General features: G+C 34.4%; 1 protein-coding gene across 1 annotated transcript; it reads left to right on the forward strand.

Annotated features, from left to right (window-relative positions):
• Positions 1-242: 242 nt before the first annotated feature.
• LOC132565207 (PAN2-PAN3 deadenylation complex catalytic subunit PAN2-like) lies at positions 243-24,498 on the forward strand. Its single transcript, XM_060229840.1, has 29 exons — positions 243-328; positions 1,019-1,190; positions 2,470-2,619; positions 3,892-4,061; positions 4,536-4,656; positions 5,840-5,917; positions 6,354-6,472; positions 6,850-6,994; positions 7,450-7,591; positions 7,779-7,855; positions 8,063-8,190; positions 8,979-9,145; positions 9,593-9,753; positions 10,730-10,858; positions 12,271-12,420; positions 12,932-13,170; positions 13,964-14,103; positions 14,579-14,691; positions 14,870-14,968; positions 16,350-16,498; positions 17,057-17,168; positions 17,822-18,022; positions 18,842-18,932; positions 19,255-19,409; positions 19,716-19,801; positions 20,558-20,615; positions 21,030-21,209; positions 21,875-21,968; positions 22,780-24,498. The coding sequence occupies exons 2-29, from the start codon at positions 1,047-1,049 to the stop codon at positions 22,986-22,988; spliced, it is 3,807 nt and encodes a 1,268-aa protein (XP_060085823.1). The 5' UTR covers positions 243-328; positions 1,019-1,046; the 3' UTR covers positions 22,989-24,498.
• Positions 24,499-27,277: the final 2,779 nt, after the last annotated feature.

The following is a 27,277-nucleotide window of genomic DNA, read 5'->3' on the forward strand; positions in this document are numbered from 1 at the left end:
TGCAAAAATAAATTTGTGTCTTCAACATTTTTTTTTTAATTTCACGTTTACTTAATAAATTATTACAGTGAATGTAAAATCTGTTAATAAATATAGGCAACGATCACAGAATGCAATCCACATAAGAAAGTTTACTAGAGTTGCCTCCCCTCAGCAGCTCTCGTATTTGGAAAAATATAAAAGACAGCTTTGGAAAATTACGAGGGAGAGAAAGAAGATGTATTTAAACTGACACTGTGTGTTTTCTCAGCATGTGTAGTTTGCCAGACATGCTCTGTACTACTTAACAAGATTGTTACCACATTCAAGTAATTTTCATATCATTTGTGTAAGTATCTTAATCGTTTAGTGACAACAAATTTGTAAAATATAAATGGTCTGTGGCGACTTGAAAATCATGCCTGGCGCACGAAGCTGTCGCAGATTCCAAAACAGTGAAATAGTGACAAGGGACCCCGCCGAGTTTTTGCGTTAGCACAGTATCAAACATTGATTTAAATGATGTTTTAGAATTTGCTAGTTAACTATTGAAATGTAAACATAATCTGTTTACCTCTTCGCCTGTAACTACTGTTACATGGTGGTGCGATGTCCTAATATAGGCTATCAATATTTTAGAAAACATTGTTGCCATAAGACACTTAATTTTCACAGTTTATGTTCAGAACTTTCAAAATTCAAAAATTAAAAACCTTAAGTGAAAGGCATTTTCATAAGGGTATGTATTTCGAGATCCTTGTGTCATGTCACATAACAATTTTACCAACTGCACGCACAGATAACCAGTTCAACTACAATGCATAAGGTAATTATACGTTGTACCATATATATTATCATTATGATAATTTTATTGACTAAGAAAAAAATGGATTTTGTTTTTTGATGGACCATGGTCAGATTGAAAATCATAACAAATTTGCAAAATGGTACTGATAATATTAGTTTAGATGTACATATGACCGGTAACCTTGTCTTTCTTCATGCCTCATTGAATGAATATCTATATATCTTATTGCAGCCTAAATCAGTGACAACATTCAGGAAACATGGATTTTAATGGAATACCAGTACCACAAAGTCATGGCTATCCAACCCCTCCACCAATGGGTGGTCCAGCAGATGTAATGGGACATGGAGATCCAATGATGGCTCCAGGCATGCTAGAGGAACACTATGCACCACCCCCACATGTAAAAGAAATATTACAACTTAATTTGATAATATTAATGATCAATTATTTAAAGTTAGACATACCTAGTTACAAAGTAGACTTGTGAAATAGTACAGTATTATACTTTCTGTCTAGTGTGTGCAATGTTTGTAGGGTCTCTGATAATTACTTCCTGCTTAATTGTCTTTAAGTTACAAAGTCCTACATTTTGTGGCTAATTTCACATATATCATCGTAGAAATAATGAATATCAACTTATCATTCTTCCTTAATTTCAAATTTCTGTATAACTGAATATAGTTGGATTTGCATGAAACAAGTATTTGTAGACTACTGCCATGTCTTATTTACATTATACACATAATACAATGTTTGTTGTAACTTTCCCCTCCTTCCTCCCTACATCAAAAACCAATTAATAATAAGACCTGCCATATTTCAGAAGGCTGATTTTTTTTTAATTAAATTTATTAGCACTCACCGAACACATTCATTTTCCAACTTGTTTTATCACTGAGTTTTTCAAAGTCATGCTTCAGATTTTAAAGTTTGAGGTCCCTAGCATCAATAAGTTCTTGAAACAAAAAACAACTATATTTCAAAACCAGTTGATCATTATTTGGTAGATATCGCATCTACATGTACCTGTATTCTGAATTTTTGTTAATAAGTGTTATTAACGCTTTAGCACATGCTTTAATGAAACCCCAAAAACTAAAAAAATTGTGCTGTAATAGAAGAAAAAGGTAAAGAAGAAAAATATCCTGCCCAACTGCAGATTGATCTACCACTTTTCACTTTCAAAACAGAAATGCTACCGCTTGACTTCAGGGAAATTCTCTTTAGCTGTGATTAATAAGGAGACCTGAATTCTCTTCTTCTACATATTCCATCCAACACAGGTGTTTGGGTCATGAATAGAGACCTATTGCTCTTAAAGCAATGAAAAAAGTGCTAAATCAAAATTCTGTGTAGCTAAGAGTTACGATGTCAAGTGACTTCACTGTCCAGCATGCAGTACTCTCAGTTTCTACCTTACAAATTAAAATATCTGGCATACCTGATAACTTGATAAAGTATTACCTTCGAAAGCCATATCTCGTACTATACTGTCAGAACTATGAAGATAAACTTGAATGATCACCATTAAGATTTATTTTGTGTGCATGAATTTGTTTCATAATTACTTTTATTCATTACCAGACAATTGAAATGTTTTAACTGATTCCCATAACCCTGATTTTTTTTATTACATAACATTTTAAACTGATAGTTAACATGTATATTCTAATATACAGGACAACAATATGTACCAGCAAGGACCCCAACACCATGACATTGGCCCCTACTCAGAACTTCATAGTATCCTGGTAGATGGAGGAGACAGGTTTGGAGTTTCCCACTTGTGTTTTGATACTCAGGATCTGCTGTGGATGGGAAATCAAGGAGTAAGGCTTTAGAAGATTAACCTTGTTGTTGGTATTTTTAGGAGTTTAAAGCAATTGCCGTTTTCAAGCTGACATAATACAATAAAAAGAATTCATGTTTACAAAAAAAGAACCATAAAACCAGGTAATACAGTTGCATAGGTAATGGTGGTCATTAGTCAAGGTTAAATACTGGTATTTGAAGACAGTTAACTCTGACTTGATGATTATGAAATTAAGAAAGAGATATTTTATGCAATTACATACAGAATGTGGGTATATCAAGCAACATGAGTTCTACTTTGTATTGTTTTCACTCTCTTATTGGTATTACCGGAGAAATCCATGATGGATCTTCCTGAAATTTCATATGTAGGTTTACCTATGTACCTGTTCCATTTTGACACAAATCAGAAAAAAAAACGTGGTCAACGAGTTGCTGTTTTAGGTTCTTTTTAGGAGCATAAATTGTAATTGGGTCTTTCTCAAATGTCATGCTTGTATGAACGTTTAGATTTCCCTCATGCTTTATTTCGTTGTAAATTTTCAGTTTTGAGATTGTTTGGAAACCGAAATGACCATTTGACTTTTCACGTCTGTTACAGCAATTTCTTGAGAATTTTAAAACAGATCCCCTTGGTACCTGTCTGAGCAAGTTTGATTTTCATTCATATTCGGAATGAAAATTGCTTACATTTAGCAGTCTTTGATTTAGATGTTTAAAGATGTTTTTTTTTTGTTTTTGAGAAATAGTGGATGGATATTTATCAGATTCATTTAAATATTCTGATAAGTCCCTGATGTAAAGATAATGGAGAGGTAGCCATCATCTGTTTCAGTTTCTGAATATTGTTAATAGTGTTATTGCTATTTGTTGTAAAGTACTAGATGAAATGCTCCCTAAAATTTCTTGTAAGTTTCCAATGCTTTGCAATGTAACTGCACAATTCCTATATTTGACTACATAGAATTGCAAAATTGTTAGTCTTGGAAAAATGAAGAGAAAAGATCAAACTTCCTGCAAAATATGAAACTGTTTTTGCAAAGAACAGAAGAAATAAAACTTTATGCAAAAAATAATGCTGTTCTAGCAAAGAGAAAAAATTACACAAATGGCTTCACTGTTAAAGCAAAGATAAAGAAAAGATCAAATATCAAATTAGAATACACTGTAAAAGCAAAGGTTTAGCCATAATTGTTGCTGTAAGTTGTTGCTGTCACCAAGGTACAATGTAGGTGGTTGTTCACTACTAAATGGCTTTATTCTTTTACCAATCCTTTTTTGTTTCCCAGGGTCATGTGACATCTTACTACGGCACAGAGCTGCAGAAGTACACTTCATTTCAGATTCACAATTCAGAGGATATTCGGCAGATTGTTCCTCTGGAGCGTGGCATCTTGTCACTTACCCAGGGCAGTCTTCGTTGCTCACTCAGACGTGGGCTTTCAGTTTTCACATATACGTAAGACATTTCTACCTTTTTTCTGTTTTTCTTTAAATTCTGATGACACATACTTCATTGTGTAAAAATTTCGTCCTTTAAGAAAAACAAAATTTATAGATGAAAATGACTATTAATTAGTCAAATTGATGTTAATGTTAAGAAATATGGTCGGTAGTATATATATATATGTGTGTGTGTGTGATATAATGTATCTTTCAGAAAACAAGCCCATCTCTAATAATAATTATGACTATTCTGTAGAATAGCAAGCAAATACCATTTCATTGTCCTTTAATAACCCTACCCTCACCCCCCAACTCGGAGTGGGAATTTATTTCTTGCCCCTATCCCCACTTGGTTTTTTGCCAGATAAATACAGTGATAACATGTTGACTAATAATAAAACTTACATTGTCAGAACATTCCAAGAGAGCAGTGCCTAAAGATTGCCCATTTAGGCTATGTATAAGTGTTTGGGGATTCATTTTGTAGTGGTGCCAACATGCACAACATGCAGTGTATGCTGATGACGAGTTCTCACTCTGTGCTGATTGGTGGACATCAGACAAAAGCTCTTCAGTTAGACCTTGAAATGCTCAAGGAAATTAGAACGGTATGTCTTTGTCTAGAATAGTACTTTATCTGTGTCTGGAATGGTACTTTATCTGTGTCTGGAATGGTACTTTATCTGTGTCTGGAATGGTACTTTATCTTTGTCTGGAATGGTACTTTATCTGTGTCTGGAATGGTACTTTATCTGTGTCTGGAATGGTACTTTATCTTTGTCTGGAATGGTACTTTATTAAGAACATTAACATATCTTTAGAAAGAACAGTGCTATAGCTTTATGTTGAATGGTACAATATTATTATCTGGAATGGTATGATATCTTTATCTAGAATAGTAAGTGTTTTTTTTTTATCTAGAACTGTTCCATATATTTATCTAGAGGGATACTTTAATAAGAATTGTTATATATCTACAACAGTACTAAAACTTTTTCTACAATACTTCTATATCTTTATCTAAAAACAGTGATAATTCTTTATCTAAAAATTTACTATATCTTTATCTAAAAATTTACTATATCCTTGATCTTTAAAAATATATACTATATCTTTTTGTCTAGAAATTTATATCTTTATCTAGAAATTTATATCTTTATCTAGAAATTTATATCTTTATCTAAAAATTTATATATTTATCCAGAAATTTATATCTTTGTCTAGAAATTTATATCTTTATCCAGAAATTTATATATTTATCTAGAAATTTACTACATCTTTATCTGGAATGTTGTTATATTTTTATGATACTATATCTTTTTCTTCAAAGGTACTATATATTTATGTGGACATTTACTATAGTATCTTTATCTAGGATAGTTCTATATTTTTATGGTACTTTGGTCTTTGTACACAATGGTACTATACCTTTCGCAAATTCTGTCACTCGATTATTCTTAGTTTCTGTTCTCATGGCAGTTTTTGGTTTTAAGGCCTTCAGTTCAAAATTATGTGCTTCATCCATTCATAATGTTAAGAATAAGAAGAATTATATTGTTAGTAGATATATTTCTGAATATGACATAACCTCCAGTCTTTAATGAGAAACTTTTAGTAATGCAAACTCCACTTTATACATTATATGAGAGAGTACCTGGTATGTAAAATACAGCGTTGATGATGTACAGGGCACAAGACTTGAGGCATGAACAAAATGATGTATCAGTCATTTGTTGTAGTGCTAACACGAAGTATCAGCTGTAGAGAGCTAAAAGTTTCTCTGTGTTACAGATTGACATACCAGAACCAGGATGTGCTATCTTCAGAAGTTCCAATAAATTCATTTGTGCTGGCGACACAGGTGGGAAGGTGAGTTGACAAACGACTTGTCTCACATTAAGATTGAATGGTATCCTGATTCTCTTTCTTTAAAATCTTATTGTCTCATGAACAAGATGTTCATAATGTCCTGTGTTAAGCCCACCCCTGACCTTGAGTAAGATTACATATACCATGTAAATTCCTGTGTAGTAAAATTAACATTAAAAATCAATATCATGTTATTGTTCTGTAATAAGCCCACCCATAGATATTGCTGTTTATTAGAATTATAGACAAATATTATTTCATTGTCCTGTAATAAGCCCACCCCTAGATATTGCTATTTTTCAGAATTATAAACCAATATCAATTCATTGCCTGTAATAAGCTAGGGGATGGGCTTTGACTTTGAGTAAGATTTCATGATAAATATATGATATGTGATTTTAATGTATAACTCAGAATATATTCATACGCTACATAGGTGACCTTGTATGACCCCAACACGATGAATGCGGAACATGTACTGGATGCTCATAGTGGTACATTGTCAGATTTTGATGTACAGGGTAATCTGCTAGTAACGTGTGGATTTTCTACACGGTAAGTGTGACATAAGGTCAGCGTGAAAATGATCGTTTTACAAGCATGATCAGTGTATGAAATCCTTGTGTATTAAAATGACTTCCTTTTTGTACCATAACCATGGCGTCTTAAATCAGTGTTATTATTGTAAATGCAAAACCAAGTATGTTTGTCAGGTATGAAATGTATTTGATACCAGATCAATTTCAAAAGTTTCAGATTAATAGTATGATTACTAATTACAAAATGGAAGTCACGAAAAGTTCTTTGAAACACTGAAATTAATTTTTTTAAGATGAAACACTGAAATTAATTTTTTTAAGATAGGTGAAAAAATTTTGATGATCAGTATTTTGCTTAATCCAACAAATTGTTTGTGACTTTTTATTCTTTAGGTTAAACAATATGACAGTTGACCGTTTCCTTATGGTGTATGACATGCGTGTGATGAGGGCAATGTCTCCTATTCAAGTGGTCATAGATCCCATGTTCCTCAAGTTCATTCCTTCCTTTAGTAACCGCATAGCCCTCGTGTCACAGGTAAATTTTGAAATAATTGTTGAAGAACCTCACCAGACACCTGTTGTTGACAGTAAGCATTGTACAGTTATCAGCCAAGACATTTCACACATTGTATGTTGTTAATAGCAGTGGCTAGTTAACAGCTAGCCAAAATATTTCACCAAACATTTGTTGTTGACAGTTAGCTGTGTCTGGTCAACTGTTAGTTATCTGCTGTTAACAGCTAGATGTGTCTAGTGAACATTTAGCCAAGCCAAGTTTTCTTGTTTTCCAACATTTCTTGTTGACAGTTAGCTGTGTCTAGTTAATAGCTAGCCAAAATATTTCACCAAACATTTGTTGTTGACAGTTAGCTAATAGCTAGTTTTTATTTAACAAAAAGTTTCACTACAGTTGTACAGTGCTCACTACATGACCACCAGGTTGTGTTCTTACACTACAATATACATATATAGGGTTGATTTGATTTGTAGGCAGGACAATTCCAGATCATAGAAACTACAGCCATGACCCCTTCAGCCATGATGATGTATCCCATCAACACACAAGGAGGTTATGTCACTAGCTTTGATATCTCATCATCCTGTCAGGCACTGGCCTTTGGGGACACTGGTGGTAAGTTAGAAACTGAAAAATGTCTGATAGCCAGTATTGAATGTTGAAGGTAAAAATGTTTGATTAAATAAAAATAAAGAATACTTCAATTGTCATACAAGCTGGTAAATGTCTTAGGTTGCTTTTGAACTTCTAAATGTGATAAAGAAAATTCTTCATTTGGCATTTTGCTTCTCTTTATTCCTAGGTTATCTGCACTTGTTTGCGACGGGAGAACAAGCAGCCTTCAACACATATCATCATGCTCCTGAGTTTGCTGACCATGTGAGAGTTTATTAGATTCCTTTGTATACATGGAGAAAGGCATTTCTGATAGATTTTATGTATATCTGAATTCCATACTTTGCGAACCTATTTCTTTTCCAAAGAAATTTGTAATCATGACCATCATTGTTTATACAATTTCTTTCATTGTTAAGCACAACATCTCATCACCACCCCTTTCATTAACTATCATTTTATCTATTTTAGCTGGAACCTCTGCAGCATATTTCTTTATCAGATGAACTGACACCTCTATCTATCATACCAATGGTTTATCCTACAAATGGAACTCTGCTCTCTGATTGGCCTGACCACCTGTGTGAGAGGACCTACAGGTGAGAACAGTTTTTCATTAGTCCAACAAGTGATGTGATTCTTTACAGGTAAGATGACAGCTACATCCACAAATAGAATACCTCATTATCTAAAATCACAGGTTAGAGATTTTCATTATCTTAGCTTGGCAATATATTGCATCATAGTTCTGTCGAGATTGAATGGACATGAAACAGGATGTCCTTTGACTACAAAACCTGAAGTATGCTTACATTATCCTGATGGATATCACAACATGTTCGGGATTTTTCACTTGTAATATCTGCTGTTACACATACCCAGTAATTGCATTCTATAGATCAACAATACAATGTTGACATACATCCAGTTGGAATATAGCCTATTAAAGCAACACCATCTCAAGCCATAGGATATATTCAGAATTCATAGGTCATATTCAGGAGCCATAGGTCATATTCAGGAACCATAGGTCATATTCAGGAGCCATAGGTCAAATTCAGGAGCCATAGGTCAAATTCAGAAGCTAAAGGTCATATTCAGGAGCCTATTCATATTCAGAAGCTAAAGGTCATATTTAGAAGCTAAAGGTCATATTCAGGAGCCATAGGTCATATTTAGAAGCCATAGGTCATATTCAGAATTCATAGGTCATATTCAGGAGCCATAGGTCATATTCAGAAGCTAAAGGTCATATTTAGGAGCCATAGGTCATATTCAGAAGCTAAAGGTCATATTTCAAATTCATCATTGCGCTCATCTGTTTAAATACATGTGGTGTAGACTTGATCACTAAATGACTTCTATTTTTACTTATTTATTTGATTAGGAAGCCGAAGAAAATCGACCCTGAAATACTGCGTAGCATGAAAATCCAACACAATGTTGGTTATGCTAAGAATCTGGGAAAGGAATGTCGTAACCAAACCCCGTACTTGATGAAGTCAGAGAAGAAGAAAGGAAAATCGGGTGTCCCAGAGTCACCATTAGGCAGAGGTAATGTGACAACCAGCTCTGAGCTTAACTAGCAATGATCAGGTGTCCTAGAGTCACCATTAGGCAGAGGTAATGTGATAACAAGCTCTGAACTGAACTAGCAATGATCAGTATATTCATGCTGTAATCAAGTTAAAATTTGAAGAATGGTACCTGGAATATGTGTAAAGCATATATGGTATATATCTGTTGAATGTTAATACTTTTTAAACCCCACACTGTCATAAAACAGTGAAAAAGCCTTCAAAACATTCCCTCTGTTCTTGTGAGCAGATATTTATAGATACAACATTTCTTTGTGAGACAATAACATAAATTTGTGATAAAACAAGGTAATTTTCTCGCCCTGTTTAATGACATTACAATCAATACCTGCTTAAAATTAACAGATAACTTTGTATTACAAAAGAAGGAATGGTACATGAACTATTTGTTTGTGTTGAACAGGTGAAGATCCATTCTTTGTGGTGCCGAAACGTTTCAGGAAGGTAGACCTGAAGTACTCTAAACTTGGCTTGGAAGATTTTGACTTCAGACTTTACAATAAAACACATTTTGCTGGACTGGAAACACATATTCCTAATGCCTACTGTAATTGTATGCTCCAGGTATGCTCATTCAAACATTATAGATGTAAAAGTCAAGTAAGATTTTATTTACCGGCTACATATATTGAATGGAAGATAAATACAAATAGAGGATAGTACTTAAGTTTCTTTTCAACTGAAATCTAAGCTTGTGTGCATACTTTTTTAAGCTAGGGAATGAAAAAGACTGATCCTGTGTTTTTTTTTCAGAATTTTTATTTTTAAGTAAAATTAATGGTTTGAAGAAATTTATGATAGAAATAAAGTATTCAATTTTTAGCTAAGATTTATGAAGAGATGCTGCAATTTAAAGAATTCACTTATGTTTCTAGTACAGAATATACTGATTAATGAATGAAACCCTGTTTAACATCTGTCTGGTGCTTTTGGAATCTTCACTGAAAGTAGAGACCAAATTGTAGAAGTTTGGCAATGGTAGATAAAGATAGGCCTGAACAATTAAGAAATGATGAAGAGAAGATGTTAACTTATTGATAATTCAAGAAACCGAATAATTTCAAAAGAATGAAAAATGGATATGCATTAAAATTAGAAATTGGCAAGCTTGGATTTTGCATGACATTGTGATTAAAGAAATTCACCAGCACAGTTACCTGATTCTTGTATGTACTTTCAAGCTATAGGCTTAAGAATTATAATTCTGCATTTTGGTTAAAAATAGAATCATTTAATTAATTTTCTCTATCTGCATGAACTTTGACCTTAATATCAATAAAGAATTCTTATAATCGAAAAATAGTTTCTTTCCCTGTTTATTTTGCATTAACATACGAGGCTAACATATGGATCCAACACAGTGGGTGGGTTTACTCAAGGAAAATGAAAATTGAATTTGTTTGTAATTTTGTTAAACAGTAGATACAAATGTGTTCATTACCAGACTTGGACTTATTGTTGGATAAATACAGATATAAATTTTAAATGATTAGGTACACATTGATATGGTAGTATATGTTCTTATCTCTCTACTTTTTAGGTGCTGTACTTTATAGAGCCACTGAGATGTACATTACTGAGTCACCTGTGTGATAAAGAGTTCTGTCTATCCTGTGAGCTAGGTTTCCTATTCCAGATGCTGGATAAACAGAAAGGCCAAGCATCACAGGTAGATTGTGTGTAATTGTGTGTGTGTTTACAGGTAGATTGTGTGTAATTGTGTGTGTGTTTACAGGTAGATTGTTTGTAATTGTGTGTGTGTTTACAGGTAGATTGTGTGTAATTGTGTGTGTGTTTACAGGTAGATTGTTTGCAATTGTGTGTGTGTTTACAGGTAGATTGTGTGTAATTGTGTGTGTGTTTACAGGTAGATTGTTTGTAATTGTGTGTGTGTTTACAGGTAGATTGTGTGTAATTGTGTGTGTGTTTACAGGTAGATTGTGTGTAATTGTGTGTGTGTGTGTGTGTTTACATGGTAGATTGTGTGTAATTGTGTGTGTGTGTTTACAGGTAGATTGTGTGTAATTGGTGTGTGTTTACAGGTAGGGTGTGTAATTGGTGTGTTTACAGGTAGATTGTGTGTAATTGTGTGTGTGTTTACAGGTAGTGTGTAATTGTGTGTTTACATGTGTGTAATTGTGTGTGTGAAGGTAGTGTGTGTAATTGGTGTGTGTTTACAGGTAGTGTGTGTAATTGGTGTGTGTTTACAGGTAGATTGTGTGTAATTGTGTGTGTGTTTACAGGTAGTGTGTGTAATTGGTGTGTGTTTACAGGTAGATTGTGTGTAATTGGTGTGTGTTTACAGGTAGTGTGTGTAATTGGTGTGTGTTTACAGGTAGGGTGTGTAATTGGTGTGTTTACAGGTAGATTGTGTGTAATTGGTGTGTGTTTACAGGTAGGGTGTGTAATTGGTGTGTGTTTACAGGTAGTGTGTGTAATTGGTGTGTTTACAGGTAGATTGTGTGTAATTGTGTGTGTGTTTACAGGTAGATTGTGTGTAATTGGTGTGTGTTTACAGGTAGTGTGTGTAATTTGTGTGTGTTTACAGGTAGATTGTGTGTAATTGGTGTGTGTTTACAGGTAGATTGTGTGTAATTGGTGTGATAGATTGTCATTCAGCTTCTTGTTTTCACTTTGGAAACATTGAATGAATATATAGATCTCTACTGATAATTTTGTTTTGAAGAGAATATGAGCAGTGCTTGAAGGTTTTCAGCTTTTTATTCAACAAAAGCTACTGGTTGACTTTTGTGATGATTTCAAGTTTTTATTCTCTTCAAACTTATGTTGCAGAGCTCTCTTTCTCCTGCAAATTAACGTTAATAAAAAAAACATATGTTTTAAGTAAAATAGAAATTGTAACTGTAGTGATCTTTGAATGGATAATCTTTAAAATATATAGATATTATGAGTTCTGCTTTAAATACTTAAATTTGGTTCAAAATCGTTTTCATGATAATGATGAAGTCCTCTGAACTTTCTGCATTAACCAGGACAATTTCCATTTTAAGTATATTTTGATATCAAAGTTCATATGTCTATATGGTTCCTATTATGACTCACCAACCAAGTTATTTTCAGGCCAGTAACTTCCTGCGTGCGTTTCGAACAATTCCGGAGGCTGCAGCTCTTGGACTGGTCTTGGCAGAGAATGAGGAAAATGAAGGGCACATTAACTTGTCAAGACTGATTCAGAGCTGGCAACGCTTTATGTTCCCACAGATTCACTCCGTAAGTTTATAAACTGCCTCGTGAAATCTAGCATCATATGCTAAACATGCAAGGGTTTCTCACAGTGACTTTTTGAACAGAGTTTGGATGGTCATATGGCACAGTGTTAATGCACTTAAATTTCACCTAGCCGTCTGGGGTTTGATTCCCGGAATAGATGTGAAAAGGTATAATAGGGTCATCTGCCTGACCATGTGGGTTTTCCCTGGGTACTCTGGTTTTCTTTCATAGTAAGACCTCTTGCGTGCTGGTCATCCAACCTGGTCAGTAAGGGTGATTGATATAAGTTGATAGCTTGTTCTGCAATTTTTGTAAAAGAAATAAATCTATATTATATTTGATAGACTTGGATTCAATTCAAAACTCATATATCAAAATATATCAAGAAATATTTCAAGAAATATCTGTTCTAGTTTCAGCTCTTCTGAACACTGAGTAAATATCAATTGACGTATAAAAATAGCAATTTATCATGAATTAAAATTCATCTAAATTATTTTTGTACAATCAGGAAATTCTTCAGAGAACTTTGATGGAGGATTCAAAAGAAGAGGCAGGGGAGGGAGCGAATAAAACAGAGGATGAAAAATCCTCAGACAAACCCACTGAAACTACACCACCAAAGTCGAGGAAGAAGAAGAAAAAGAAAGGAAAGAAGAAAGGAAAAGAACCTACTGATGAAGAGGATAAAGATAAGGCCGGCTCTCAAGGCGATGAGAAGGAAGTGCAGGAACCACCGTGTGAAGAGATGTATGTTGTTTAAATTTATCAGACCAATGGGTTTTTAGCATGTCTTGACCAGTTACTTGGGATTCATTGATACACTTTAGCTGCGATATGATGCACATCACAATACTCATCCTTTATATAGTTTGATTATTTCAATACTGAACGGTTACTTTTAGCGGTATTTTATACTGACTTCAATATAAAGATACAGAATGTGGTATCAGAACAATATACCAGTGTGAGATAAATTAAAAAAAATCACCAGCCTGGAGAATCTAAAAAATTAATTATGTATAGCCAACAATTTAAGAGAATTATCAGAGGCATAAGCCTTTCTTGCTTGGTGTTCAGACAGGGACTTATGAAAAAATTGACAATATTATGATCAGGAGTTTTACTATCTATTTTAAGTGACTATGAGAAATGTTTCTTACCTTACTGAAATATAGCAAAGAGATATAGTGAAAATTGAATTGGAAGGCAAGCATTGTGATACTGTATATAAGTGTTGTATGGACTCGCATCTATATTGCAGTTTTGGGTTAAATCACAGGAATATGGAGTGTATTGTAACTAGTATTTGCTAAAGTTTTGTTTGCAAATTATAACTCATATAGGTCTAGAGGTGTCTTACTAAGACTGGTGATTTGTCAATAGAGAGGTGACTATCAAATTGTCTTTGGAGAGGTGATGAACAATGAAGTATGCCACAATATATATTTAGTATCCGTACATCCTCAAAAACTCACACAGTGTAATTCATGTATATAACCATTTCAGTTTTATGACAATGTTATATATGTTGTGTATACAGATATGAGGAGACATCAGTTTTGTCCAGTCTAATGCATCTGAAGATGGTGACAACATTAAAATGTCGATGTGGCCTTGAGACACAGAAAATGTCTGACAACGCTCTCATAAACCTTTCTTATCCTGACTGTTCTCCGCCAGGTAAAATGACAATGGTTTCATAATTCTCTCCTACCCAGACCATTCTCGACTAAATATAATTTCCTGGGTAGGGTTTCCTTTCTAGTTTGTGCGGTGAAACTACTCAGCCTTTGTGTTACACCACTGCTAGTGACTCAAAAATAGTCGTTATGACATCACTTCTTGACCTAAAATTCTAGGAAATGAAGTCCAGAGTCTGCCTATAGATTCTTTATCCTTTTGTTACTGTCAAATTATTACTTTGTGTAAAGAATCTTCTGTGTGAATAATATTGAATGGATAAATAGAGTTTATTTGCTGGGGTGATCCACCTTGTTAGATTTCTTGATTTCTAGAAAAACCTTCCACTGATAAGAGCTCACATGTCATATTGATATATCCATACATAAAATATAGAAATGAAAACCAAAGAAACACATGGGGAAAAAAAATGAGACTTTATGAACCTTTTACCTGACTTGCTTTATGTTGGCAGGTCCAAACAAGCCGCCCGTTATGTTCACATTTGCCCAGGTACTGAAACATAGCATGATGATGGAGCAGACCACGCAGGCTTGGTGTAATGAGTGTGGTCGATACCAACCTCACGTATGTACACTTTTCACTACCTAAATTGTGTTTGATTGGGACAGGAAAATTGTCTTGTTTCATATAATACAAGAGAAGTTGGACTCAGGGATTCTGTTGCAGTGATGTGAAGTTACAAAGCATTTTTCATCATTATTTAGAGTCGTGTTTTTCAATCCTGTTCAACATTTCATTTCAGACTCGACTGAAAGTCATACAGAATCTTCCTGATATTTTGGCATTTAACTGTGGACTAGAAAATGTCAGAGACTTTGAATTTTGGCTTATTCAACAAATGGTAAGTTATTATCACCACTTTCTGTAAGAAAATCTACTTCCGGTTGTAAATTATCTGCTGTTTGTAACTAACCCTGTTGAAATTGTTTTTAGTTGACCCTGTTTTGACTGTTTATAACTGACCCTGTCTCCACTGTTTATAACTGACCCTGTCTCCACTGTTTCTAACTGACCCTGTTTTCACTGTTTATAACTGACCCTGTTTCCACTGTTTGTAACTGACCCTGTTTCCACTGTTTATAACTGACCCTGTTTTCACTGTTTATAACTCTGTTCCACTGTAACTGACCACTGTTCCACTGTTTATAACTGACCCTGTTTCTGACCCACTGTTTGTTTATAACTGACCCTGTTTCCACTGTTTTTAACTGACCCTCTTTCCACGGTTTATTACTGTCACTATAACTGACCCTGTCTCCATTGTTTATAACTGACCCTGTTTCCACTGTTTATAACTGACCCTGTTTTGACTGTTTTATAACTGACCCTGTTTTCACTGTTTTATAACTGACCCTGTTTCCACTGTTTATAACTACCCTGTTTCCACTGTGTTTCCACTGTTTATAACTGACCCTGTTTCCACTGTTTATAACTGACCCTGTTTCCACTGTTTATAACTGACCCTGTCTCCACTGTTTATAACTGACCCTGTTTCCACTGTTTGTAACTGACCCTGTCTCCACTGTTTATAACTGACCCTGTCTCCACTGTTTATAACTGACCCTGTTTCCACTGTTTATAACTGACCCTGTCTCCACTGTTTATAACTACCCTGTTTCCACTGTGTTTCCACTGTTTATAACTGACCCTGTTTCCACTGTTTATAACTGACCCTGTCTCCACTGTTTATAACTGACCCTGTCTCCACTGTTTATAACTACCCTGTTTCCACTGTGTTTCCACTGTTTGTAACTGACCCTGTTTCCACTGTTTATAACTGACCCTGTTTCCACTGTTTATAACTGACCCTGTTTCCACTGTTTATAACTGACCCTGTTTCCACTGTTTATAACTGACCCTGTTTCCACTGTTTATAACTGACCCTGTTTCCACTGTTTATAACTGACCCTGTTTCCACTGTTTATAACTGACCCTGTTTCCACTGTTTATAACTGACCCTGTCTCCACTGTTTATAACTGACCCTGTCTCCACTGTTTATAACTGACCCTGTTTCCACTGTTTATAACTGACCCTGTTTCCACTGTTTATAACTGACCCTGTTTCCACTGTTTATAACTGACCCTGTTTCCACTGTTTATAACTGACCCTGTTTCCACTGTTTATAACTGACCCTGTTCCCACTGTTTATAGCTGGTTTTGTTGTTGTGCTGCCTTACGCCTATAACTGATCTGCATTTAATCCTAATCTGGCTATTTGCAGTTGATCAAACAACAGAGAGAAGAGAGTGGAGAGAGTCTGTCTAGTACCAATTCAGCACCCCACATGTCCAGTTCTACCCAGGTTATGTGTCGCTACGGACGCTCATGTACCAGGAAAGGATGTCGTTTCAAGCATGAGCCTGGCCACGGGTAGGTCATTCTATAGGATGGGAGAAGGGTTTAGTGTATTTAGTCTTCCACACCCTTTGCATCCTTATCTCGTTGCATTGTGTCTTGTCCCAATCATTGTCACTTTAGCAACCTTACTTCTTCCAGAAAGGATTTCAGTCAAAGGTCAAGTATGATAAAATCTCATTTGAACTCATGGTTCCGAGATCTAAGGTCAAGGTCACTATTGCTATTTATAGATAAATTGTTGAGCATTGAATTCATGTCATGTCATACATTATTTTCTAGTTTGCTGTACTATAATACCTGTTTGCTTGGTGTAGATTACAGTGTCAAAGATTCTTGAATCTTTAAAGTGATGAATGATATATTCTAAAAAAAAATAACTTCTTTCCTTTATTAAATGACTAATATCTGTATACATGAGAGACAGCATTGATTTTTTTTTTTTTTTTTTAATTTTGATAAAATTTGTTTGAAATGGTCAGAACTGTATTACATATATGTGTTGTAGGTGCTCTATGATGTAGGCAGGGTTTGTGGTACGTAGGATAACAATGTTTCGTGATTTTGTTGCAGAGATAAAGACAAGGAACCAGAAGAAGACATGAACTCTATCTGGATTCCTATGGGCCTCAAAGTAGAACTCACTAGTGAAGGGAGAGTAGAATTGGTACAAATTCCAGATGACGTAAGTGAAGGATTTTCATGTTCATATTTGTGATATCTAATTTCTGACACCAAAAAATACCTTGTGGTGAGGTGTAGATGAACTATTTTACCTCGCTATGTTTTTTTATGTCTCTTTCCTATCAACTAGGGTTTGAAATTTTTAGATTAACTGAGATGGAGTCTCATGGTGACCTATTGAGATCACATTTTGTGTGGCATCATGCATTTGGAAATGTTTTGAACTTTCAACTTCTCAAAAGCCTCTGAAGTGATTTCAATAAAGTTTTGCGGAAATATTCCATGGCCAAAGATGAAGGAAAAATCTGAGTTACATGATACCTTCCGAACATTGGCCGGAGGGTTGTGGAAAAAGGTTGACTTAAGTTTCATAAATCTTCTCAACACCCAATTATTGCAGAATCAAATGCTGTTCAAGGATGGAGGTGTCTTAAGATGCTCTACTGAAATCATAAATTTTATTTCCCCAAGGCTCTCGCATTCTGCCCATGGAAGGGGTTAAATTTAACTAATTTTCATAGGTTAATTACATTTTGGAATCAAAGCGGTTTGCAAAGAATCGGGAGTCTCCTTTTTGGTGATTGTCATGAGCATTGAAAATATGCTAGTATATTCATATTATTGTTTAAAATATAATTAATGATACATGAACAGGAACCCTTGCCAAAGGAGGAAGATCCAAATGTGAAGTATTATGAACTGTATGCAACGGTGGCCCATATAAAGGACTCAAAGTCTGGCGGGAATCTGGTGACACACATCAACGTGGGAGAGACATACCACTTCCGTAAGGAAAATGTAACCTGTACACAGTGGTATCTCTACAACGATTTCTCTATTACACCAGTAGAGAAAGTAAGTAATTAACAACTAATCTGCAGAATTGAGGTTTCAAATATACCAACTGCTTACATTTTATGTAAAATTCAAGGCAACATTGGATTTTGATGTTAATTTTGTTTAAACAAATCATATATTGAATTTTTTCATTTCATCTGAGATTTAATTAACTTAACATTTTCAAGCATACTCTATGAAATAATTAACAATGATATAAGTTTCATAGCTTCTTTGTAAATCATTTTGTAACATTTTTGAATAACACTTATATATTATAACACTTTTCAGAAATTTCATTGAAAAGTTTCTTTGTACAGCTTGGAGAATACTTCATATGATAAGATAAGACGGATTTTATCGGATTGTATTGACCATCTGCGTACATATTTATATTTCTAAGGATTTAAGTGCTTTAGAATCTGTATCTGAAACCATCAGTATACGAAATATCCTAGATTACCTACAAACTTCTGATTTGTTCCATAAAAGTCTACCAAGTAGTTTTTTTTTTCTGATTACAAAGTGCACAATGAGATGTCATTTTTGTAGACCTTTCAACTCATTTGATCAACATTTTCTTTTGTCTGATATTTCTATTTTCCATCTATTGGCTATAATGTTCTTGTCTGTGTGGATGGGCTGTCAAGAATATATTAATCTGATCAGTTATTTTGAAAGCAAAATCTGATTTGGCTACTGTATGGTTTTAACTTGAAGTATTTTAATTTAACTGTATAAATTTTGTCATTGCAGGAAATTGAAAAATGCTTGATTTTGTTTAAGAATCTTTCAGAAATTCCTGTCTCTTTTAACTTTTTATTTTTTTTACTCCAGCATGAAGCAGTGCAATTCAATCTGGACTGGAAAATACCTTGCACAATTTATTTCATGAGAAGACAGGTTCATAAACACTACGACATACCAGGTTGGTTTTACTAATAATTTGGCAAAATATGTCATTAATTTTGAAATGTATACCAATTCCCCATATATTTTATTTCCTACAGTCATAAGTGTATATATAGCTGTATTAAATAAATACAGGTTTACTTCCAATTAACATGTAATGGAAGAATGACATGTTACGCTGTAAAAATACATCAATATTTTATCCTGTTTCTGTTTAGAGTTCCATTTTTTATCTTTTTTCAGATTTTTCTTTGTTACAATGATTCTTGATTGAAACTGTTTTTCCTGTGTATAGGGAGGACCTATTGATTTGTTTTTGTCTTGTTTTTCTGTTCTAGTGAGGAATCCAATCTCGGCTGACATTTTGTTTGAGGATGTTGCTCTAGTCAACCCCCAAAGGAGAAAAGTGTCCTTTACACCTCTTTCTCCAGAAGAGCTCCCCAAAGAAGGGGACATAATTGCTCTTGATGCTGAGTTTGTTTCACTGAATCAGGTTAGATTACTGGTATTGGTTAATTAAGTTGAATATCATGCTTTGTACTGCATGTTTTAATGTTTTTATCATGAATATATCAAAATAAAACAAGAATGAAGGGAATTTGATATTGAGGAAGCATTGGTTTGTAAAAAAAATGTTTGTGAAAATCAGAGACTGATAAATCTTGATAGAAGTTATTGTTCTTCTTTAAATATATCAATACAACAGATCATGTTAATTAAGTTATGTGTTTTTGTTACATTTTCTATGCCAACTATGTTTGTGGATTTGTATCTACTGCTGTGTCTCATTTTATCACAGGAGGAATCAGAGCTGAGAAGTGATGGCACGAGGTCTACTATTAAGCCCAGTCATCTTACTGTTGCCAGAATATCCTGTATCCGAGGGTGAGCCAACCTTTTCCTGTCTGGTCACTCTGTAATGGCTGGAGTTTGAATTTAAGTCACAGAAATCCACTATGACTTTTGGTTCATTTCATAAAACTAATTACTGGTACCGGAGTCATATTTGTGAGATTTTCACAAAAAGGAATTATTACGGTGTCATACCGCTTTTACAGAAATGCTGTTTGTGTAGATTATAGTAACACTACATTACAGCAGTTAAAAGTAAATTAAATTACCAATGAATTTTTAAAAAGTGGTCGCAATAGCTTAGTCAGTATTAGCTTGGTAACATCAGGTGAAGATCTGAGGTATGTTGTTTAGACTCTAACTGTTATGAATATCTAACTATACCTGTGGATCATTTCTATCAATATCAAGATAGAGTGGGCTTCATTCAGTGATCTTTAATATGGAACAAATGATAAAAACACCCAACATTTTACAGTAAACTTACTCATATTTAATGATACGACTTCAATATCTGTTGGGCTCATTAAGAGATATCCATTTCTGGAGAGCTTTATAGTGAAGATATTATGAACACCTTTATAAGTTTTAGTCCTGTGGGTTAACGTAATTAATACCTACCAGGAATTACCACAGAAAAATTTGATACATCCGTTTAATGGTTTGGCCATTCTTAATTGTCTGAATATGAATTGGTTTTATTTTATGATATGGAAAAAGTATGAGGAATGAATCACAATGATATGGGATATTACAGACAAACAATGATCTAGTATATTGATATTACAGACAAGGAGAAAAATGTGGGGAACCATTCCTTGATGATTACATATCTACACAGGAACAGGTCAGTATATTTATTTTTTGTGTCATATTGTTATGTTTCAATATGTTTCATTTTGATAATTTCTTGCAGTATGTAACAATGTCTCATAATGAGGTCATATGATGATTTTCATGGTGTTTTGACACCATATTGGGATGTTTCACAAAATTTCATTTTAATGTCATCTCGTTTTTGGTGACTTTATTTTGGATGTTCAACAACATAGTTGCTTTTCCTGGCCATACAGGGTATAGTCCAATCTATTGTCTGGAAGTCATATCACAGACCAGGAGAAGTGTTACTATAGATACAAGGGCCAGGGCCAACAAATTACTTACCTGGTATTTATATTGCAGTGGAGTTTGATGCATGCTGTAATTGAGTGACGTAAGACAGGACACTATTACTGATCACCTCACTTTTGTTGTGTTTCAGGTTGTTGATTACTTGACCCAGTATTCTGGAATCAAGCCAGGTGACCTTGACCCCACAGTGTCCTCGAAGCACCTAACAACCTTGAAATCGACATATCAGAAATTGAGATATCTGGTTGATGCTGGTTGTCTGTTTGTAGGTCATGGGTTAAAGAAAGACTTTAGAGTGATCAATATCAGAGTAAGTGTATAAGTAATTAAGATGATGATGAAAACAAAACTCTGCACTTATGAATTCAGTACATACTTGACTAAAAAATCAACCTGTAGCAAAGAATCAGTTATTCTGGAAATATTTGAAATTTTTAATGGTAAAAGTGCGTACACTGTCACAACCAAGAGATTTATATATAGTGCAGATTTTGACCATAAGAACAAGATTTGTGTGAATCTACCCATCAAGGGAAATAACCAGATGATCATGCATGTACATTTATCCAAAAAATATAGCAGTTACCTCCCTTGTACTCTAAACCTTCTAGTGCATTGATAGATATCTTTTCATTCATCTTTTAATTTTCAATTTTTCTCATAATTGCAAAACTAATTCTTACCAAATTTTAAGTTTCCCTCTGGTACTTCTGGAGGAAAATATTGTGCAATCTGTGTGGCATGTCCTTGTTTTCAAGATTCATCATACAATTTTACTATCATTAAAACTGGATAAACAAAACCTTGGGGCTATTAAAGAAATGTAAATATGATGGTACCTGAAAATAATTCTTTCTGAACAAAAATATTTTCTGTGTGATGAGTACCGTGATCATACAAGTATTAATTCAGGACTTAAAACCTATCAATTGCATCTGGCCTCTCAGTATTTGTAATGGACATTTTTTTGCACAGGTTCCTAAGGACCAGGTGATAGACACCGTTGAACTATTCCATATTCCTCGTCAGAGGATGATCTCCCTCAAGTTTCTTGCATGGTATTTCCTCAGTAAGTATTCATGGTTTTGCAATTAATGTATACATGTACCATCAAATTCAGCTAGTTTTTGGCATAATGCTTAAACCTAGCTGTCTTCTTATTTATTCTACATAGGTCAATAGCCTCTTAGCAGCTGTAATATAAATAGTTACACTGTATCACAGGTAGGTAAGATATATAAAATAAAAATTCTTATGTGACGCTTCCATAACTACACTGTCATCTTCATCAAACCAGTGACTAGTGTGAAGCACCAAGGTGGAGTGTACGAGATGCTGATAAAAATAACAGGGTTTTTCAGCTGCTTTATGATATCATATACACTAAGGTTTTGGTGATCTTCAATATGTACATGGATGATAACAATGTATTATCCCATGAATATCAATTTGGCTAGACTCATTTTACAGGATTCTCATTGTCAGTACTTGTATATCATTCCAGTTAGACGAAAGCAGAAAAGTCAATAGTTATTGATAATTTCAAATTTTGAATGGATATTGCAAGAAGGTGTTGAAAAGAATCATGATGTAGGTGTGATTGCCTCTCTCTTTTTACATGCTGCAATTCCAGAGTGACGTAAAGATATCTAATGGAATTAGCTTAAAAATTATGTTGCAACATGGTTACCTTAACCAATTGGTACTTGTGCGAGTAATATATCAGTGGATCCTAATAAGATATGCTATATATGTTCTACCTTCATATTGATCTTCATACCTCTAGTTGCTTTTTTCCCCCCTCATTTACATTTTTTCACTCATTTACAGCAATAAACTTAGTTATAAGTCATTTACAGTTATCATTATATACTTAACAGAATTGAATATTCAGTCAACAACTCATGACTCTGTTGAGGATGCCCGTACTGCTCTTCAACTCTATCTCAAGTATCAGGAGATGTCCAAAGAAGGAATGGACAAGGTCCGGGCCACCATCAAGGAAATGTATGAAGAGGGTCGTCGCATTCAGTGGAAGATCCCAGACTTGGAGGAGGAACAGACTGAGGAACAAGTGGCACTGTTGTGATTAGTATAATATACTGGGAAAGTGAAAGAAGACACTGAAATGGGTTTTCAGGGCAGCATGATATTCAATTAAGTATTTTGTATTAATGGCTTGTAAAATGAATATACTTACAGAATGAGAGTATAGCATATCATTACTGCTGTGTGATGTACTGGTAAAGTACTTTTTTTTAATTATTCATTTTGAAAGGTGACTGAAATGAAACTGAAATTCACTACAGTCGTTTGTCTGCTGTTTTCTCCTTCAATAGATCATTGATTACAGAAGTATTAATATGAATAATATTTAAAGTAGAGAGAGGTTATGCAGTCTAAAGTGAACGTAGCAAACTTGAGAGAGAGTCTATGATTGAATGTGAAAAGATAGTGGTCATTTGCCTGACCACATGAGTTTTTAAAAAGATAATGGTCACTTTCCTGACCACATGGGTTTCTAAAAAGATAACGGTCTTTTGCCTGACCACATGGGTTTCTAAAAAGATAATGGTCACTTTCCTGACCACATGGGTTTATAAAAAGATAACGGTCACTTTCCTGACCACATGGGTTTCTAAAAAGATAATGGTCACTTGCCTGACCACATGGGTTTCTAAAAAGATAATGGTCACTTGACTGACCACATGGGTTTCTAAAAAGATAACGGTCACTTTCCTGACCACATGGGTTTCTAAAAAGATAGTGGTCACTTGCCTGACCACATGTTTTTTTCTGCGGGTACTCCTGTCAATAATATCAGCACTGCCATATTGCCAGAAAGAGGGATCAATATAAGATATTATATTTTGTTCACCATTTTGGTAGAAATTCATTTAATGAGACAATACATTTTACTGAATCAAATTTCATTAAGATTCTTGCTTGTTTAAGACTTTTATTTTATTTTGTATAATGGTTTCACTTCAACTTTTTCCTTGAAATGAACCTTGAGACATAGCTGCACATAGCTGTTTGGATTTTTGTATGAGATGGTAGAAAGCTGTCAAGACATTAGATTCACCGACTTTCATGGTTACTAGAGATCAATATATGTCTTCTATAGAACTACAAAAATGTTGGCTTTTGTGCTGTAGTTTCTGGGACAAGTGGAAAGTTCATCAATGAAAATGCCATCAAACTAAAAGTGTTAAAGATGAAATTCAGCAACGAGGATAACGTTTGGTGTTTTGTAACGATTGCATGGATTTAATTTTGAGAAGGATTCTGTTATTTAGTCAAATACACCTTTGGAAATAACTGTAGAATGACCAACATGACACATAATACGGATGTTTTTTGTAGAAACTTTGGGCTTTGTAATCTAGGATTATGTAAATAATTTCAATGTTGAATAAAATGCAATATTTTCAACTGCGCAATAATTTTATGAAAAAAATGTATAAAACAAGGTAAAGGCAAGGCCAAGTATATTTGTTGTGAGAAATTTTGTGTACTATACAGCAGACATAGTGCTAATCATGGATGAATGTTGAGGCATGTATTCACAAAAGTTGAAAAATAAAATTGTGAAACACTTTGGTGGTATTATTTATTGAATACTGAAATTCGTTCATATTTTCCATCCATAATGGAATCTACTTAAACTTCAATGGTTTGTTTTCTTGTTGAATGCGGTGACCTAACAAGTTGAGAATGAGATGAAGTAAAACAATGAATTATACTGCATTGTACAGCTGTTTTGTCCTTCTAGGACTCGCCAGTAATGCAAAGAGCCTAAACTGATAAAACTAGGGACGACTGGGGAAAATGGAAATTGGTCAAAAATAAATTTAAAAAGCAACTGAAGAAGTGCATTAACCCAAACCATTCAATGCATTTCATCATTTGACAACTGAAAAGGAATATCAAATACATGTGTACTTTCTTTCTGGACCGAGCAACAGTTCATGGATTGAATGTATTGTGCAGATTACGGCAAACCTCGGAGACTGAAGTCAACCATCAGTGTTGACTGTAATTTGATAATTATTATCAATCAAAGTCACAACAGGAATTGCTGAAACATCAGCACTGGTTGGTTCATATATTGAATATTCCTGGATCTTGCGATGGCATAACATTAGAATAAAACGGAAACGGAATCCGTTATTATCGCTTAACATCAATTAAAAGAGTGCATCCATGTCTTTTTCCATTTAAGAAAAACTCAATTCCATATCATGTCACGTTCTCAAAATAGAAGCCATGATAGTTAAAATGATACCAAGAGGCATGGAACAACATTTTAATTGACTGCATGTCTCCAAACCTGGTGTTCTATGTTTTGTTTGTCCGTCAATAGTTCACACCTGTCCATGAAATTGTAACAAGCCTTGGGATATCAAATCACCTGTAATGGGTAAATACATTGTGACGCAGAGAGGGAAAGCATTAATAAACTGAGAAAAGAATTCTAAAATTTGGGACATCAGAGTCATCAAATAAAAAATAGAGGAAATCGGCAGGTGTTGATGTTTCAGAAAAAGTCTTCATTTTTAGCAGGGACAGCGAGTGTAGTAAGGTTATACCAAACGTGATCTTGATTGACCTAGAACGGTATTTTCTTCCATTAGTTCACATTCGTATGAAAGAAAAACAGAAAGTCGAACAATAAAGGGAAATGATTGTCCTAGTGAGTATATATACGATAGTTGTAAACATACATGTGCATATATATATGCTGTGTAGTATGTTACAGATGGGTTTTATGGACAAGTAAATTTTATTTCTAGTATAGAAATACTGACGAAAAGATAGATTTGTTTACATTTCTACAGTTTCAATGTCGATAGCTCAGACGTTTTTGGGGTGGACAACTCTAGTATCAGGAAGAATCCCAGAGACAGAAAACTTGGTAGTAGCAATGCGGAGTTTATGAAATCTCATGGTGTTTATTTTCAAGTTGAAATCTATACATATTGAATGTCAACAGAAGGCAATTAATGGATGGATCGAGATGTATTCTTTGTCATCAAATCAAATGAGAGTTCTTTGTGAACTTTTTAATTGGTCTCATATGGGCCTATTATACACATGAACAGAGCCATCTTGTTGTATCTCGATATTCCCGTTAGTGCCTCGCACCGTGCATCTCTGTTCTCGGTTTGTCTGCATCATTAATTGTTTGCAGATTCGCCATGTGTTTCAAGGCGAAGTCACGAACACAACTTGGTATTATTACGATTTCCGTTATCAGTGCGCATGACCGAAATTGATTTAGGAAATCACGTGGTTCATTAGTAATTTAATGACATTTCCTTTCGTGGAGTTTAATGACGGAATTGGTCGGATAATATTACGAAGTTGATGACACTACGACATTCTTCGCAAAGGACAGTAGTATATTTTTTTCACATCATTCTATCTTTACCAAAAAGCGGTAATTAATTAACAGTAACCGAAAAACTGAATGCAATTATTGAATATATAATTGGTTTTGTGAAAGTTGACTCAGGGAAATTTAGATATTGAGACTTAAAGTAAGGATAGAAGCAATGTATTTGACTGCGCGTTGCACAACGGTCTGTTGTTCGAGCCTGTCAATATTGTGCTAATTGAAAAAAAGTGATTGAAGGATTTCTAAGTTTAATGAACGAAGAGAAAACAAGAAGGTATCATTTGAGTCCTATTAAAAATAAATCAGGGCTTGAGTCCGAGAAATTCGAAATTGATGCCTCTAACGCTGCAAATATCATAACTTTGACTAAATTGATCGTCTTAACCTGAGTTTCAGTATAGTTTGGAAATCAACATCAACAAAACGCTCTGTGCGACCATGCGATTAAACGTAATATTTTGCAGGTGTTTCGTCGATGAAGCAGAAGACGCTTACTCTTCCGGAGCACTTGGTCTTATTTTCCTTGTACTTTTTCAGGAGCCTCTATGTAAAATCTTTCTTTGCTTCATATTTTGTCCTAGTTTTATTGAATTCGAGTTTGAATGACGATTATGTTGACATGTTGATATTTTCTTGTTGTTTTGGTAAACCCTTTGCAACATTACATCGGGAGGAATGTGAAGTTGAATAATTTGTAAATTTATAATTTTAACTACAATGGCTTACCTGTGTTAGACCAGAGGGCATCCGAGTCATCTCCTGTGCCAGTACTCTCAGCAGTGGTCTGCACTACGCTTGCGACATGAAGGGGAATTCTTTTCGACAATAGCTTATTCATGACAGAGGAAATTAAAAGAAACAATACTTCTGTAGACATCGTACCAATGTATCTGGAAAGTTGACCCCAACCACGGGCCTTTGTTCTTGAGTTTGAGATTATCTTCCAAAAGCATTGACTTGAGTGTTATCTGTATCAA

Source organism: Ylistrum balloti, unplaced genomic scaffold (assembly GCF_031769215.1).
Source record: "Ylistrum balloti isolate Yb309-2 unplaced genomic scaffold, AGI_CSIRO_Ybal_v1 Utg369702, whole genome shotgun sequence".
Classification (NCBI taxonomy): domain Eukaryota; kingdom Metazoa; phylum Mollusca; class Bivalvia; order Pectinida; family Pectinidae; genus Ylistrum; species Ylistrum balloti.